Here is a 16,227-nt window from a genome sequence, read left to right on the forward strand (position 1 = left end):
CTCCTCTGTTTTCTGCTCGACTTCTGACGCGATTTCCCGCCTTTCCTTAGGCCTCTCTCCTGCCTTCTCCGGCGACTTGTTCCCGTCTCTGTCTCCCTGCGGAGTCTCGACAGCTCGCAGCTTTGTAGACTCGAAAAGACTCTTCCCCGAGGGAGACGGAAATCGGCAGCCCACCAACGGTCAGTGGTGTGGGCAGAAACAAAAGAGTCGCGGAAGGGGAGAAAAAAGGGAAATTTCGGGGACGGCAGGGGGGACAAAACGGTGAAACGCCAGACAGGTTTACATGTACCAGCTTGCCGAGCCGTCCAGTGCGGCGTGCGGAGAAACAGGGAGCGAACGAAGTGGGAAACGAAAGGATGAGAGAGAATCTCACGTAGATCTCACCCAATAGGGGGGGACCAGGGACGAGAACGGTACATGAACGTATCGATATACAGAAGAGCGTGCGTCGAGTCTAGAGGTGACGCGGCGGATGTGGTTGGAAAGAGTGAGAAGCGCAGGAAAACGCGAGGCGAAACGGAAGCAGGTAGCACCACGAGCATCCAGAAGGGAAGGGGGAAAACGGGGCCGGGAAAGAAGCGTTTCGGAGACGGCGTTTTTTGGCGCACAGTCGCAGGCCGACCGGACGTACCAGTCCCGCCTTTTGTTGTATGCGCAGGGACAGTCGAACCGAAGAGGCAACGAAAAGTTTAGATGATCCGCGCGTGTGACTTCGAGAAGCGAGAAAAGAGACGGGGAGGGGGACGACATGTGGAGCGGGAGGGAAGATGAAGAGAGCTAGGCGAACGTTACTCGCTCCCCAGCCAGATTTGCGCGTCTTGCAAGGCAAACGCGAGCACGCGGCCCCTGAAGACAACTGCAGTGTCTATCTGTTGTCGCGCATCTCGACGAAAAGCGGAACAGCTTACCTGGAAACGCGCGCAAACACGAACTGCCTGCTTCTTCCTTTGCTTCCGTCCGGCACCCCCCCCCCCCCCCAGCCGCCCAGCCCGCCTATACCGGCGCGGGGTTTCCTCGGCCAGGCGCGTTGTTAACATGCAGTTAGACCGACAAAAGCCTGGACAGCAGCAGCGGCATCGCAAAAACAGCTGATTTTTTGGCGCCGGCGGATCTGAAAGAAAAGGCAGCAGCAGAAGCTGTTTGGAGAGAAGACGCAGAGAAAGGTTTCGCGTCGAACCGTCCTTGGTCTGGGTCACTCCCGCGTCGGCTGCGCGCCCCACGAAGGCGAGAGTAGATCTTTTCCAGGTCGGTAAGGATCAGCTTCCCTTCTAGGGCTATCAGTGCCTTCTCTTCGTCGTTCCCTGTTGCATCGCTTCGTGCGACAGTCACCGCAGCTCCTGGGAGACGAAGAAAGATGCACTGCCGTCGGCGAGGGCTGACCAGCCGCCGCTGAGGGTGCCGCTCAGCCCGCCCGGGTGAGGTGCCTCGCACGGCAGCTGCTTTCGGCGAAGCATGTGCACGATTACGTCTCCTTTCCGCGGGGTTTTCTTGATGTAGAGAAACGCCTTGCGTGGATGCGCAGTGCCGAGGGGGACCGGCAGCCGGTCGCTGTGGCGCCAGAGTGCAGCAAAATGGGAGGCATCTCGCCGCGTGTATCGTCCCTCGTACGTCGGCATTCGCAACGTAAGGCCCATGCGTAGACGAGCAAGACTCAGCTGCGTAGAAAGGCGTTGAACAACCAGAAAACCCCGAAAGAATAGGCCACCCAGTCGACAGCGGATACTCCACACCGACGCAAAAATAAGGTAGAACAGGAGAGGGCAAGGCAGACACGCAGTGTGAGGGGTTGCTCTAGGCGAGGAAGGAAGGCGACAGTGAAGTGGCCTCCAGAGGAACGATGGAAGAGGAGCTTCCAAGGCAGATGGACGCACAGCTTCCTGGTGGAAAGCACACGGAAGAGCGCGATGTGGTTCCGCTCGGATCCGGGGGGGACATCAGAGCATTTATCGTGTCTAGAAACTCCCTAGGGGGATCGGGGATTGCAGAGACTCTTATAACGAGCATTGCCTTGCCAAGCCTCGAGGCGCAACTCTGTTTCGCGTGAGGATAGGATTGCTGCTGTTGTCTGGAAACCCCCGTCCGACCACGCTGCGGGTCCAGATCTGGAAGGCCGTGTCTGGTTCCACGATGTACTGCGAGAGTGGGGGCGGGGATACGAGGGGTCTTGGTCTAGACGCGAGTTGTTTCTCGACAAAGGACGGTTTTCCACGGTGGGAGGAAACGGTGAAAGGTACATCCCCCTGCCTTGCGCGCCAGTGAAAAGCCCCCTTTAAACATCTTTCTGGATCATTATATTTAATAAAAGGTATTGAATTGTCCGTAAAATTTTCCCTGCACGTAAGGTGTAACGACTTGAACACTGTCTTTAAGAAATATTCGGTGAAATAGAAATGTATGTAAACATACAGACTTTTACATCAGGACAGAAAGACCCAAACAGGCCAAGAGTAGAACTGAGCCGTCTGGTTTCGTGTGATTCGTGGCAACCACCACCCTCACCTCAGGTGGTTTCAGGAGATGCAGAGGGAGAACCTGGGCTACCAAATGCGTGTCAATTGGGCGATGACCGAAGGCAAGAGCTTTTCGTAAATGCCTTCTTTCCACAGACAGGGGGAAGACCAAGAACGCGTCAGAAAGGAAGCAAACACCTACACACTGTTGGAGGAACCAGGATGAACGCACACCGACTGAAAATACTAGCAGCTACGCTTCTCCAGCGAGGAACACAACGCCAGTGCCGGTTTCCCAGGAGACTGGGCTCATTGCTATCAACATGCACATTTGGTTATACTTATTCCTCATACGGTTTGTACCTACTTGACGCCTCAGTACCCTAGTTGAGAGATACAGACAACCAGGTTCGTGTCTCCTCCGAGTGACCTTGACACTTTCCGAAAAGATGCTGCCCCGAGTCAAGCCCCGTTTTTTCACACCCGCAAACAACTGCCCTCGGGTCAGCCTAGGGGGCGCCCGTGTATACGGTACTCTTTTCTGTCCCTGACGCTTGCTGCAACCCACCACTGAAAGGCGGCTCTCTCCGTGAGGTGACAAAATACCACAGCGGAAAGCATTCGTTGTGTCTGCAATTACGGGCCACGGGACGCCCGATCTACTCTCAAGAACTCATCCCTCGTTGGCAACGCGAGAATGAAGACGAAGATGATTGCTTGACTCTGTGGCTCTGTGCCCATGTCTAAACATGTGGTGAGAAAAGTGAGAGAAGTGCAGAAACACCTTCTTCCATATACACATAAGCAGCCCTTACAAAAGCAGTCGGCAGGTTCATAGTCCCCGCCGGAGCAGCCATGCGTCGACACATCTAAACGGCGACCGAGACAGTACGCGCCAGTGGTTTGGAACTAGCAGAGCTAGTGAGATTCGGAAACCGAGAGTGATGGAGTCACGGACAAGGCCGGAAAAGAGAAAGCATTTTCTCTTGCTCGCCTGAGAAGGTGAAGCACTCTGGCTTTCCGCCTGTCTCTGCGCGGTCTCGCTCTGCTGTTCGAGCACGCTGCGGACATCCCCCCAAAAGATGACTGGGACCGCCGGGGTGAGTCCTCGCCAATCGCGGAACGCATCCAAAAAGGAAACAGAACGATTCATGTCTTTTTCGCTTGCGAATCTATATTGCTGTCTCCGTGACTCCCCGAAAGTGAGAGGAAAGCCCCCCTCTCGCGTTTGCTCAGCGGGTTTGCTGCCTGTTTTGCAACGGTGACCCCAGCGACTCCATTGCGTTCTGAACATCTCCACCAGGAATACGTGTTTTTGTTTCGTGCCTCTTCTTTGTCGCTGCGCTCTCTGTCTTTCCTGGCTTTCCCCCCTCGTTGAAAATCTTCTTCGCGCGCCGTGTCTTCTTACGCTCCCCCAGCTACGTGTCTCGCTTTTCCCCCTGTCTCCGTTGCTGGCTGCCTTCGGCACTGTCTCCTCGCCGTCTTCCCTCTCTTTTTCTTCTTCTTTCTTCCTGTCTCTCTCTTTCTTTTCCTCGTCCGCGCCTGCGGCCTTTCCCTCTGTCCCCCCCCTTTTCCTTCCCTCGCCATCTCCCCTCATTTTCCCAGTGATCGTCCCGATGTGGACGGGCAGCGGCGTGTCCTTTTTGTGCCACGTGGAAAAGCCTGCGTTGGCGGAATCGCAGTGCAGAGCTGCTTCTCTCTCCCAAGAAAGCAGAGAAGACCAGCCCAAGCGGGAACAAGAATGTGGAGAAAAGGCGAAGGAGAACGAAAGATTTGTCACCGGCGCCTCGTTCTTCGCCTTTGACCGACCCCTTGCTGCAGTCGGCCGCCTCTTTGGATCCGCGCCGGCCACGCGAGATTTCGGAGCTGTTCAGATAGGTGAAGTCCTTCGACCTGAGCCTCTCGCGAAAAAGTGCTCTTTCATCTGCACATCTTTCTCCCTCACTTCATCTTCGTGGCTGCCTGTCTCCTCGCCCCTCTCGGATTCTCTCGTCCGTTTGTAGGCTCGGTGCGCCGTCCCACTCCGAAACCTGCTTCTACCCTCAGGAGGGAGAACCTCTCCGAGATTTTGCATGCAACCTCTGACGTGCTATAAAAACATCTACAACTACACAAACAGAGACCACCAATGCGTCTCACACATCCAAAAGACACCCCTGCATACGCCTGCATTATACATCTACATTTCTATATAATTGGATCTCTATCTATCGTTATCTATCTAAATATCAATGTATATACATACCTTGTGTACATTGGCGGTCATATGGTACTTGTGTGTATTTGAATCGCTGCTCAGATAGACACATGTACGAAGTAGTTGTGTAACCACACATACACATGCACAGGGACATGAATATATATATATATATATATATATATATATATATATTATGCATTTGTGACCTTCGTGTCCACCGTGGCGTCTGTGTGTACCAGTGACCCAAAGACTCACAAAGGAGAGTGTGTTGCTGCGAACGCATTTGAGCACTTTTCTTCTGTAGGGGCGCCGTCCACTTCTCGTGGTTTCGCGTTTCACCATGTGCTCTTCTCTTGTCCTTGCGCAAAGGCCCGCAAGGGCCACAGCTGATCTTGACCCGCGCCTGAGTGTGTCAAAGATCACCCTTTCATTCTCGTCCATCTTCTCGCCTTCTTCCAGGCAACTCTGTCCAGTGCATCCACGGCATTCTCTTCGGTGGCGGGAGCGTCTTCGGCCTAGATGCGTAAGATGGTTGTTTCCGAATGACAACTTCTCTGTTGACGGACGAAAGACACTCGTTGTGTAACTTGGCAATCTGTTCGGCCTTCGCAGCCCCCCCGCCATCGAGGCTCCCGATGTTGCTCGGGACCTCCTCTCTTGTAATTTGCCTGGTGTCGTATCTATCTATCTATCTATCTATCTATCTATCTATCTATCTATCTATCTATCTATCTGTACGAATCTGCATACAAATATGCGTAAAACATTGTACAAATGTGTACTTTGTAAAGCTTTCTTCCTCTATGCCCGAGCCTTTTGATCGAGAATTGACGGTGTTTTGGTTTTTCGTTTCTGTGCATGCAGAGTCGGAGGGTTGCTTGAATTCCAGCGCCAGCGCGGCATTGGCGTCTCGACAAGTAAGCCACAGACCTGGTTTCGAGAGCATAGGAACTCCATTTGGACCGGTTTCCTCTCTGCGTTACCACGACGAAACAACATGGAGAGAGGAGACACATGCATGCGACAAAAAACTCTAGAGCGTGGCATGCCGTGAAAAAACGAACTTCTGATTTCCTCTATATAATCCACAGACCTGGTGCGCAGCTGACTCCCTTTCAAGACTCCACCTCTCGGCTGCCAGCAACTTGTCCTCCTGCGTCCCTGCCTCTTTTTGTCCCTTGCCTCGGGTTTCTCTCTCGCCTCTTGGTCTCCGCTTTTCGTCCGTCGCCGCGTTCGCTGTTCTCGCGGCATTTGCTGACGTCTCGCGATCTGGTCTTCGGGGCGCTCTGCCTCCTCATGTCTCGAGTTCCTGCTGCTCGCCTCCCCTTTACTGTTTCTTTTCGCTGCTGTCTCTCTCCTCCATGCTGTCTCTCTTCTCCCTCCCCTGTCTCCTCCAGTTGCGGGACCGATTCCCGTCTGCCCGGCCCTAGGCATTTTCGACGTTCCCGCGCTCCCGCCTGGCCCCTCTTCATCGGAGACTCGTGCGTTTGCTCTCCCCCAATTTGTCACCTCTGCGGATGTCTCCACTGCATGCGCCGAAGCGGTGCGCGTCCAAGCTTCTGTGCCGGCCTCACTGCCCCGGAGCGACAGGGAAGGAGACAAACATCGCGAAGCAGTGGAGAAGGAAGGGACACCCGCCCTGGCCGACTCGCCGCTTCGAGTTCGGTGTCGTCTCGGGTCGAACGGCACAGTCTCAACTGCCTTCTCGCACGCGTGGACGCGCCTGTCGCTTCGAAAAGATGCCGACCGGACACCGGCCGCCTCGACGTCTCCGGGGCAGTCCACGGCGTCTTCGGGTGCTTCTGGGTCACCTTCTCTCGAGGAGACAGCCAGCTGGATTGGGTCCATCGGCGTGGGGGTCGGGGCGACCTGCGCCCGAGTCGGCGAATGTGCGGGCTTTGCCCCTCGCAAAGGCGGCTGGGGCGAGGCCTGCCGGCAGCGTCCATGGCGCGGCGAGCGGAGAGAAGGAAAGGCGGGGGACACGGAGCGGGGCAGTGCGGCCGAGGCCGGCCTCGAGACTCTCAAAGTTCAGGCCTTCATTGTCGTTAACAGCTACGGCGACATCGTCGCTGCCGGAAAGGGAAGCGAAGGCTCAGTCGTCGCAGGGCCACTCAAAGACGGCGTCACGTACGCTGCCGCCGACCTGCTCCAAGAGGCCGGTACGGGCTGCGCATCAGGGTCTTTCCCTCTCAAAGAGGTGGACGAAAACCAACTCATCACGTCCGCTCGTCTGTTCGTTCAGGACGCAGCAACCAGGCGAGCGTCTGTGTCTGAGGTCCTACGATTCCACCAAGGGGGAAGGGCACTGTCGCGTCAATTCCAACCATTTTAAACATTCACATAACTACATGTGAATCTGTATGTGTATTTTTTCATGTGCATTCGTGTGTGTAGGCATCCATGTGAGGTGCGTCTCAGCTTTCCTCTTGTTTCGTGTGGCGCACGCGCATGCAAGGCCTGACGACAACTCACGTGGTATCTTTTGTCTCTAGGCTTCTCTTTCTCTCCTGCCCCGTTTTTTTGTCTCCCACCTGCAGACCACACATTTCTCCCTCTGAGCCTTCAGCCGCAAGCGACAACTCTTGTTGCCGTTTTCACCAACTTGGAGTAGGCATTCGCGAAGCGTTCCTGTTGTCTTCGCCATCTTCCCAGGAGTCTCACGTCTTTGCGTGTGCCAGCAGGTGTGATAGAGGGCGTCTTCGGAGCACTGACGCTCTTCGCGTCCTTCCGCTTCTTTCCAGATTTTCTCTCTGGCCGTTGATGGGTGTCTGTAATCGATCCGCTTCTCGCGCTGCCTTTTTTGCTGGTCGTGCTCCGCTCTGGTGTCGCTGTCCACTCTCTTGGTCTCCGTCGTGGATCCCCACTTCTGATTCTTTTGCCTCCACTCTAGACGCGTTTCTCCCTTTCGTTCCCCTGGTTGGCATCATTTTCTGCTTGTTGCTCGTCCTGTCGGCCGGCATTTGCCTTCCGAGTTCTCACAAAGCTTTGTCTTTTTTTCTCCTGTCCGTCTCAGTTTGAATCGCGACGCGCTCTGGCGCGTGGCTGCGATGGCCGGTGCTGGGATGGCCCGGGCAATTCACCCTATCTTCTCGCCCGTCGATGGCGACGCAGTCATCGCCGTTTCGACTGGCGAACTCACCCATGGCGACACTGATGTAGGCCCAGCAGAAAGAGAAAGGCTTGACAGAACGGCGTGAGAGCCCCATAGAGATTCCGAGAATTGAATCCAGGGAACAAGAGTCTGTGCCACGTGTATCAATGATTGACACACGTATATATATATATATATATATATATATATATATATGGGGTCTACGTACGTGCACAGGATCGTGTGAGTCTGCTTCAGCCCCGGCGGTTCACCGAGGTCACAGCGGCTTCAACAGCATTCTCGATTTGGCTGCTGGAGTTAGAGTTCCTGGTCTGTGCGGCACTTTGAACTAGGCTGTTACATCATTCTTGTTCCCCTCTTCGCTATGCCTGGTCGTTTCGCTTCCGTGGTTTCTGGCCTCCTTTCTTATACCTTCTCCTCGTCCGTTCCCCGTCTGTTTGATGTTTCTCCATTTCTGTTTCTCGCTGTTTTTTTATGCTTGTTGTTTCTCTCTTCGCCTTTCCATAGTCGCTGTTCCCAGTGTCGTTGGCGCACATTCCCTCCGCATCTTTGCGTTTTTGTCGTGCTTTGTCCATGCTTTCGTTTCTTGAGTAGCTCTGTTTCTAGTGTGGCTGTATTTTGCTTCTTCAGCCGACGCTTTCGGAGATTATTGTGGGAACCATGGCTGCAGAATGTGTGGTGAGCTGCCAACTCTGATTGAACCTTGTGGATTTTGGTCTGCCTTCGTCGCTTCGCTTCCATTTTCTGTCCTGCCGTCTACCGCTTTGTTGCCCCTTCCCTTTGCAACAGCCCTTGCTTTTGAGATTCTGGCGGCAAAACCACTTCTCGTGCTCCGTTGTTTCCTGTGAATTTCTCTCAGGAAGGCAATTTGCTTCATCCTTTGGTTACAGTGTTTTGTGTTCCCTTGCCAGCTCTACCCCTCTTGGACGACACTGCATCCTTGTTTTCGCTTCTCTCAACTGAGATACACACTTCCGTGACTTATGGGAGCTTCCCGCGCTGTCCCTATACGAGCATCTTTTCCGGTGTTTGTGGTTCTTCCACACTGTGGTTGTTTCTCTTCGCTTATCCAGATTTCCTCGGCATCTTTTGTTCCGCTTTCTTTCGTGTGTTGTTCCTTCTCAGGCTGAAGCTATCCAACAAGCGGCAGCAGCCTCAAACAATTTGTGAAAGTAGCTGCCGAATGTATTTTCGACTCCAAACGTTGCCCACTCTGCGTGTTTGCTTTTTTCGTCTTTTTTCTGAGGAAGGGTAGTTGTGGTCCGCCATGAAAGGACTTTCGCGTGAGCATTAAACCGGATGCCTGTTTCTACAAAGAGCGGAGATTTAGATAGACAGATACATAGATTCGAATACACAATATACAGACCCGCCGTAGGCGGGTTTTCCATTTTGTCCCCGGGACTTTCGTATTTACGCAGAACACAGGCACGACAGCGTTGAATGACAAATAGCATCCGGTTGTTAGCGAAGCGGTAATTCGTGATTGTCGCCGTTCCAGAGGGAAATCCACACACACCGGTCGATCCCTCGTTAGTAGTTTGGATATCCTAGGTACTATAATGTCTCTGTTTTGTTCGGTTTGAGTTATACAGTTCTGGATCGAGGTGACAGGCCAACCCACCGCCTGATCCACCCCCTGTCAGAACCACCCAGAGCACACCTTCAATGCACAACACTCGTTAATTCACTTCTTCGCGCCATGGCCCCCGTCAGCTGCTGGGAAACGCTCTTCGGATTCGAACACGACTTTTTGGCGGATATCATATACCCAGACATTTGGCAGGGACTCTAGTGACTTCCGTGGGGTTGAGAGCGAAAGAGATGTTGAATGACTGCGCGCCGGAACGGCCAACACACACACAAACATTTGAAGGCGGGGCTGCGCAGCGCCGGCCGGTCCCTAGGTCGGGTTCGCGCGTTCGATTGTTTCACGACGGCAAGACAGACTGACGACTTTCGCCGGTACTGTGTCAACTCGGTTGCCAAGGACAGACTGCGAGACGTCAATTTCATTTTCAGCGCGCAGACGCCTCGCTCAACAATAAGTTGGTGGAGCGTCAGGCGCGTCGGCCGAGCAGGTGTCTCGCTCATCTGCTTCGGGAATTGGTGTTCTGAAAGGATTGAAGGATGTGGGCCGCTCACCGCCACTCGGTGTGTGTAAAAGAAAGCGAGATTGCTCGTTGACGAACTCTGTGCGGCTGACGCTTTTCGACTGGAAAGCAATGACGTGGGGATCTGTTGACGAGAAAAATCGGGGCAGTAAAACTCACGAAAGGTGACCTGCGATCGCTTTGACTCGCACCACGGGGACTTCAACAGCGTGTATTGTCTGTTACTTTAAAGCCGTGGAGATCCAAGATTTTCACTTCGACGATGTATTAAAGTAATTTTTCGGCACCCGGGCTGTTCCGGGAATTGAACCCGGGACCTCTCGCACCCGAAGCGAGAATCATACCACTAGACTAAACAGCCTGTTACAGGACATTTGAATACACGCGACTGACGCTTGCCTCGCCATGCGCTCTTTTCGCAGACAGAGCTGGCGCCGGTGGCGGGACAAACACGCCACGGAAGCAGGTGAACCGTAAATCGCCAGAGAGACGACTTTTTTGCAGATACAGAAACTGTGGGCCAACTGGGCGGGATGAGAACCTCGTGGGTTTTCTCAGCATGATTCAGACAGGCACCCAATTGTGGCGATCACGATCTCCTCCAGGTTGTGCACTGAGCCGCATGTCCCTTCATGAAACAGTTGGCTGGTTTGCTAGCAGTAGCGAAGCGTGTACGATAACTTTCGCAACAGGGCCCTCCTTCCAGAGAAAATCGTGTACAGGGGTTTGCTTCCAACACTACCGCAGCTCCAGACTCGGATCTCGCAGTGTCTGTGTCCGGACTCTCGCCTTCGGTGTTAGCCTCTGATGCGAATGCGGTCACTGAGCAAGAGAACGCAGGATTTTACGGGCCCGAGGTCAAATCCTGCAGACAAACTCGAGAAAAGCTTAATGACGAAGAAACAGGCCAGCGCCGGAGTTGATAGCTGTGGCGAAACGCTTTTCTTAGCGGACTGGTGTGAAGGGAGCGTTGGCGCTTTGCTTTTCCATCAGGCCGTAGGGAAAACGGTGGCGTCACTTGTCGCATCGGAAGCTGAGTAGATTGCATCAAATTTGGTTTTCTTCGATACCAAAAATCTAGACTGCCACAGCACGGCCGAACATGTGCTCGTTCTCCACCTGATGTCGCCGCTTCAAATATCGCATGCTTATATGTGGCGTGCCCAGCAGACAACCCGTTGAAGAGTTTCTGACGAGGCAGCCCACAGAGTCTGTGCGTATTGCTATTCGACAGCAGCCCTTTTTCTGTCTCAAACGCTTCAGCGCCAGTGTAGCAACCAACAGTTTTTGGCACGAGCGAAGCGAAGTCACGTCCGAACGAAAAGGCTCCCTTTCGCCCACGCACACAAAAACGGCTTTCAAATAGCATCTCGCAACATCTCAAGACTGAGCGTGGCCCAGTAAACAAACACGGGAACAGAAAGCTGCAGCGAAACAACGGGATTCCGCGGACACACGAAAGTGTTCAGACGAAACACGGGCACCCTTTTGATTTCACGTGAATCTCATGGCGTTGAGCGCCTTTTGTTCTAGAACAGACAAACAGATATACACGTGCAGGCCGCCTGATGCGTTAAGTGCGGATCGTTTTAGCGAGCTACGGGCGGTCCCCCCAGAAAACCCACACCACAACAGATGGAAATGCCAGGCTGTCCCAGGTAGACAGCTCTTCCCTTTCTCTTTTACACGGCAAAAGTGACTTGCTTCGAAGAAGACATTTTCCTAAATGCAGACGTCAATCTTGATCCGAAGCTATCGCGCCGCTTTCGCTCTTTGCGCCATCTTTCACCTCCGTCACCGTCCACAGCTCTGTTTCGGCCACCTGGTAGCTCTCCAACCACTGCAAAGGAATCACGGCTCTGGCGCCCTCTTCTCGGCATCGCTCCGTCAAAGTAGCCTCGACTGTCTCGTCCCACTCCACTGCGAAGGACACCATCACCTGCGGCCGGAGACGCATTCCCGAGGCGTCCCCAGTCTCCGCCCACCCCTGCGCCGTCACCTCTGTCGCCACCACCCAAGCCCTGAACACTCGGTCCAAAGTACGGCCCTCCCCGACCCATAAATCCCAAACTGCTTCGCCCTGCCGTGGAAGCAAGCGATGCGCCAAGGCTCCCCGGGGGAGTGCTTGCAGGCGAGGACGTCGAGCCCACAGCGCCGCCAGTGCCGTCAAGCACGCCACCGGTATGTGGCGAGCGACTGTGCTGCGGAGACTGTTTGTGCTTCTTGCCGAGATCCGCCCGCTCTTGGACGCGCGTGAACTGCTCAAAGTCTCCAATAAGAGTGTTGGAGAAACCCTCAGTGATGGATGTCAGGAAGTTAAGAATGCCAAACACCGGAGAGAAGATACACCGCAGGAGACATATGCAAAGAAGCGCTGTCGTCTTGGGGCAACTGTCGCCTCTGCAGGACAAACACAAACAAAAGACAAGGCACTGACCTAGGACTGAAAAGGAGATTCCTGTACCGTGTCAATGGAACAGACTGCTGCGGAAGGCCACACTGCAACACACCGCCAACGCGTCAGGGCAGGTCACAAGGACAATAAGAACGCTGGCAGACGCGAAGAAGGTTTCTGAATGAAAAAAATGAGGAAAGCGGCAGTTTGTGAAATCGAGTTTCTCCTTTGTTCTCTTTATTGTCCACTCACCGGTTGACGCTGGCGATGGGCTCAGTTGCTATTCCCACCCAAGGCCGCCAAAAGGTGTCAAGAAGGAAGCCGTTGAAGCCTTTCCAAAATGCATCCAAGACGCCATACGGCCTGGGCCTGCTGCCTCCGAGCAGCTTGTGGAGAATGTTCAAGATGTGGCTGAGCGACTGCATAATTCCGCCCATCGTGTAGATGATGAAGAGGATGAATCCAATGCGGAATCCAGTGACGAGCCCTTCGAAGACATTCCCGCCGCTCGTCGCTCCCTTCACCGTCTGGCTGACGAGCGCTCCGCACCCACGGATGAATCCCATGGCGAAGGCAAAGGGGTTCGACATCCAGGCAGAGGGGAGAGACTGCCGGATGAACTGCCTCATGTAGCTGTTGCGGAGAGAATAGAAGAGTTCGTCCCAAGAGCACACGATGAACCGGCGTTTCTCGCCTGCGATCTGAATACTCATGTACGGAGTATCCAGAGGCAGTGCGTCAACAATGTGGAGAACTTGTCGAGAGATGCGATGTTCACTTGTACGAATGGACACGGTCAGATCCATGGGCCCGATGCGTAAATGCTTCAGGTAGATCGGGGCTGCGTCTTGGAGCTCAACCCATCGAGGGTTTGGATAGACGAAGACGTGGGAATATTTCGTCGATATGAGAATACGAGGCTCGCAATAATACTGAAGCTGAAGAGGCAGCTGCCGCCGCACTTGGTCCAGCGATTCAGGCTGTTGGACCCCGCCTAAGGTTGACGGCCCACCCGTAACGGCTCCTTGGCTACCTGCTTGCGAGGCCGAGATTGCCCCTGGCCCCGGTAGACCCTGTTCTGAAAGAAGCATCTGCTGGGACGGCGCAGACATGGTAGCTGCCCCGAGAAGGGGACTTGCGGATAAGACTGCCCCAGACGTCAATCCCCCTGCCGAGACCGTGGACGGTCCGCCTGGGTGATTCAGCGTGTAGGAAGGCCCTGAGATGACACCGACGTTCAGGGCGTGCGCCAATGGTTGCGGCTGCGATGGAGCTAGACGCTGGTGGTTCCAGTGTTTCTCCACTGCGTGTAGGTCGAGGATGGCCTTCACCGCCTCCCGACACTTCAGCGCCGTCTGAAGGGCGGGGCATACCTGAAAGGGGGGAGACAAAGAACCGACGAAAAAGCGTTGCAAACAAAGCTCGCCTGATACCCTTGCGCTACCTAAATGATAAAACCAAACAGTTGTCTCTGGAAGCAACTGGAGGAAGTATCATGCGGCCTCTCGCTGCAGGTGAGAAAGGAGATCGGGATGAACGCTACGTACCTGCTGTCGAGTGGTTTGGAAGACCTCGAGCATCTGCATCTCCTTCTCCGCCAGTTGGATCAGCTGCTCGATGACCAGCAACTCGATGTTGGCGCTGAGAGAACTAATCTTCAGTTCGATCAGGTCATACATGGGCGCTTGCCGGGGATCCACCAAAGACCGCTGCACGTTGAACCAGAGGAACACGTCTTTTTGCCTGGAATCCTTCGGCGGCGTGTTCTTCAAGATGACGGGAATGTCGCCTCTCACGAAGTGGTCCAAATGCAGCATGGAAATCTGCAGGAGGATCGAGGCCGTACTGTTGGTGAAAAGAAGCGTCCGGAAGTCCGGAGGAGCTGAGTGACTTCCTCGGGTTTTCTTCCCTTTGCCTTTCACCCCGCCGCCCACACCACTCGCCAAGCGGGCTCCATACAGTTCTTCTTCACTTCCAGACGATTCGCTGTGTTCATCTCCCTCGCTCAACTCGTCTCCCGATTCGTCGAAGCCGCTCCCAATGCCACGGCCGTTCCCGCGTCCTTCACGCTCGCGTCTGCGCCTCCTGCGGCGACGCCGCTTCTGTTTCCGGTGCCGCAGCCGAGTCTCGAATTCAGGCAGGTCGGTCACGTGCATGATGCCCCGCATAGGCACCATCACTACTTGCTTTCTCTTCTGTTCAGCTGTGTGGATTAGCGCCGGGTATGCACGGAAAATTGCTTCGGTGTCTTTCGGCATGACCGACCCCGCCACTGAAAAGTTCGTCATGTGCAGCGCGAGAACCTGAAGAACACCACACGAACGGCGGGAAACTCCAACGGAATCTACACGGGAGAGGCGACGGACTCCGAGACTGGGCGAAGGCGGAGTGCTAGACACGCAACCACTGTCAAAGTCTTCTCTCGGACCTGTTCGGGCCGAAGTTTGTGTGCACCACGAAATACCCACCTCACAAGGTACTGCGACAGGAACGCTTTAGCTGGGCGCGATGCAGAGTGTAGAATGTGTTGACGGAACCATTGAAAGACACGAATGCTTTGATACTTTCCTCCTTAGACCCGCAAAGAGTGCCGCTTTCTGACTTGCAGCTGCTTGCAGCTTATGAACTGCCTAGGCGTCTCATGACCCACAACACCGGGGACCACACGCTCTTACCACTTCATTCTGGTGGATCCACGTCGTTGTCAGCCTCGGGAGATGGAACTCGTAGCTCAGACCTAGCCACGGAGGCGGTCTGTTGACGCCATCGACGTCCGTTTGCTTCCGTTTCTTCTGTCTCCTCTTCTTTGACGACTTTCGGTCACCGCCGTGGCTGTGACTCAGAAGCCCATCTCCGTGAGCATTTCTCTCGAGACTTTCTTCGTCTTCGGCCTTGGTCATTGACATCAGCAGAAGTTCCAACAGGCCGGCGCCCCTGGCGTGATTGGCAGGATGGCCAAACCACATATCGGCGGAGTCTGCTGAAATGACAAGAGAGCTCCCTACCTCCCCTCCATACACTTCTCCAGGGATGCTCCGCATCCACTCTTCAAGAGTTCCAAAGAGACTCTCGCGACTATTCGTGCCGTTTTCCCAGCATCCTCCCGGCCGTCTTCCCCTTAGCGGGCCGCTTCGCACATCGTCGAAGGGGCTTAGAACGGCCGACCCGTACAAATGATCGAGGCCACTTGCGACAGGCTCTGCCCCAGGAAACAGAGCGACAGCGCTCGTCGTCAAGTACTTCTGGGAAGGGATCCGACTGTTTGCTGTGCCAGCCGCCTGTGCAGAGCCAAGGTGTTCGCCAAAGCTCGTTAAACCCGCCCGGACCTTGTGCGCCATACGGCGGGACTCGCACACCATTAACAGCCGAGAACCTGCGAGAAAGGAAGACAACGGACAACCCGCGAAACGCAGAAAACGTTTCAATACATATCGTTTTGAGCAGCCTGGGAAGCCGCACAACTCAATGGAGGCGCGCCCAGGTGACCGATCACGTGTGTGTCTCCGTGCACTACCACCTAGTGCCCATACGAGAGACTGACTATCTGCCTATCAACACGAAAAACTCATGCGACCGGTATTCACGATCGAAACGCGTCCAAAGGCTGTGCGGCCGGACGACTCCGTGGCTTAGAGTTAAGGCGAGGATGCAAATCCGCCCTCTTTGGAAAACGGCGGAAATAGCTCGCCACAGAACGGTGTCGGGCTTTTGCAGCGGGCTTACCTGTGTTGGAGACTATGAGGAAAGTCCACAACTTCTTCCGCTGCAGCGGCGCTGCTTGAGATGTGCTGTGTTGGGGAGCCGGCGCAGCCGGTGCGGATACAAAAGAGACGGCTGTGACTGGGGTCTCCGCGTTGTTGGCCGGTCTGAGTCAACACACATACCACGCACCAAGCACAGCATGAAGAAACGCTGGACTGGGCAGTCGCGTGGTCAGCTGTAGCGGACTCCAGGAT

At 54.6% G+C, this 16,227-nt stretch overlaps 2 protein-coding genes and 1 non-coding gene across 3 annotated transcripts in view; 1 reads left to right on the forward strand and 2 right to left on the reverse strand.

The window, feature by feature from the left end:
* Positions 1 to 4,066: 4,066 nt before the first annotated feature.
* On the forward strand, positions 4,067 to 8,932 carry NCLIV_032060 (putative peptidase family T4; the record flags this gene model as incomplete). Its single annotated transcript, XM_003883402.1, has 8 exons — positions 4,067 to 4,328; positions 5,110 to 5,173; positions 5,515 to 5,567; positions 6,048 to 6,809; positions 7,045 to 7,057; positions 7,664 to 7,805; positions 8,393 to 8,440; positions 8,888 to 8,932. 8 exons carry the CDS (start codon positions 4,067 to 4,069, stop codon positions 8,930 to 8,932), a joined length of 1,389 nt encoding a protein of 462 aa, XP_003883451.1.
* A 1,233-nt stretch (positions 8,933 to 10,165) lies between these two features.
* On the reverse strand, positions 10,166 to 10,237 carry NCLIV_t100003. The gene has a single exon. It is a non-coding gene; the product is annotated as a tRNA-Pro (tRNA).
* A 1,321-nt stretch (positions 10,238 to 11,558) lies between these two features.
* Positions 11,559 to 16,227, reverse strand: part of NCLIV_032070 (conserved hypothetical protein) — a gene marked incomplete at both ends in the record, with an annotated part of 33,759 nt that continues 29,090 nt past the window's right edge. Inside the window, 5 exons of the mRNA XM_003883403.1 lie at positions 11,559 to 12,276; positions 12,524 to 13,644; positions 13,819 to 14,574; positions 14,947 to 15,644; positions 15,995 to 16,137. Coding sequence (XP_003883452.1) covers positions 11,559 to 12,276; positions 12,524 to 13,644; positions 13,819 to 14,574; positions 14,947 to 15,644; positions 15,995 to 16,137 — 3,436 coding nt within the window. The remainder of the gene's footprint in view (positions 12,277 to 12,523; positions 13,645 to 13,818; positions 14,575 to 14,946; positions 15,645 to 15,994; positions 16,138 to 16,227) is intronic.

This window comes from Neospora caninum, chromosome VIII (assembly GCF_000208865.1).
Source record: "Neospora caninum Liverpool complete genome, chromosome VIII".
NCBI classification, from domain to species: Eukaryota; Apicomplexa; class Conoidasida; order Eucoccidiorida; family Sarcocystidae; genus Neospora; species Neospora caninum.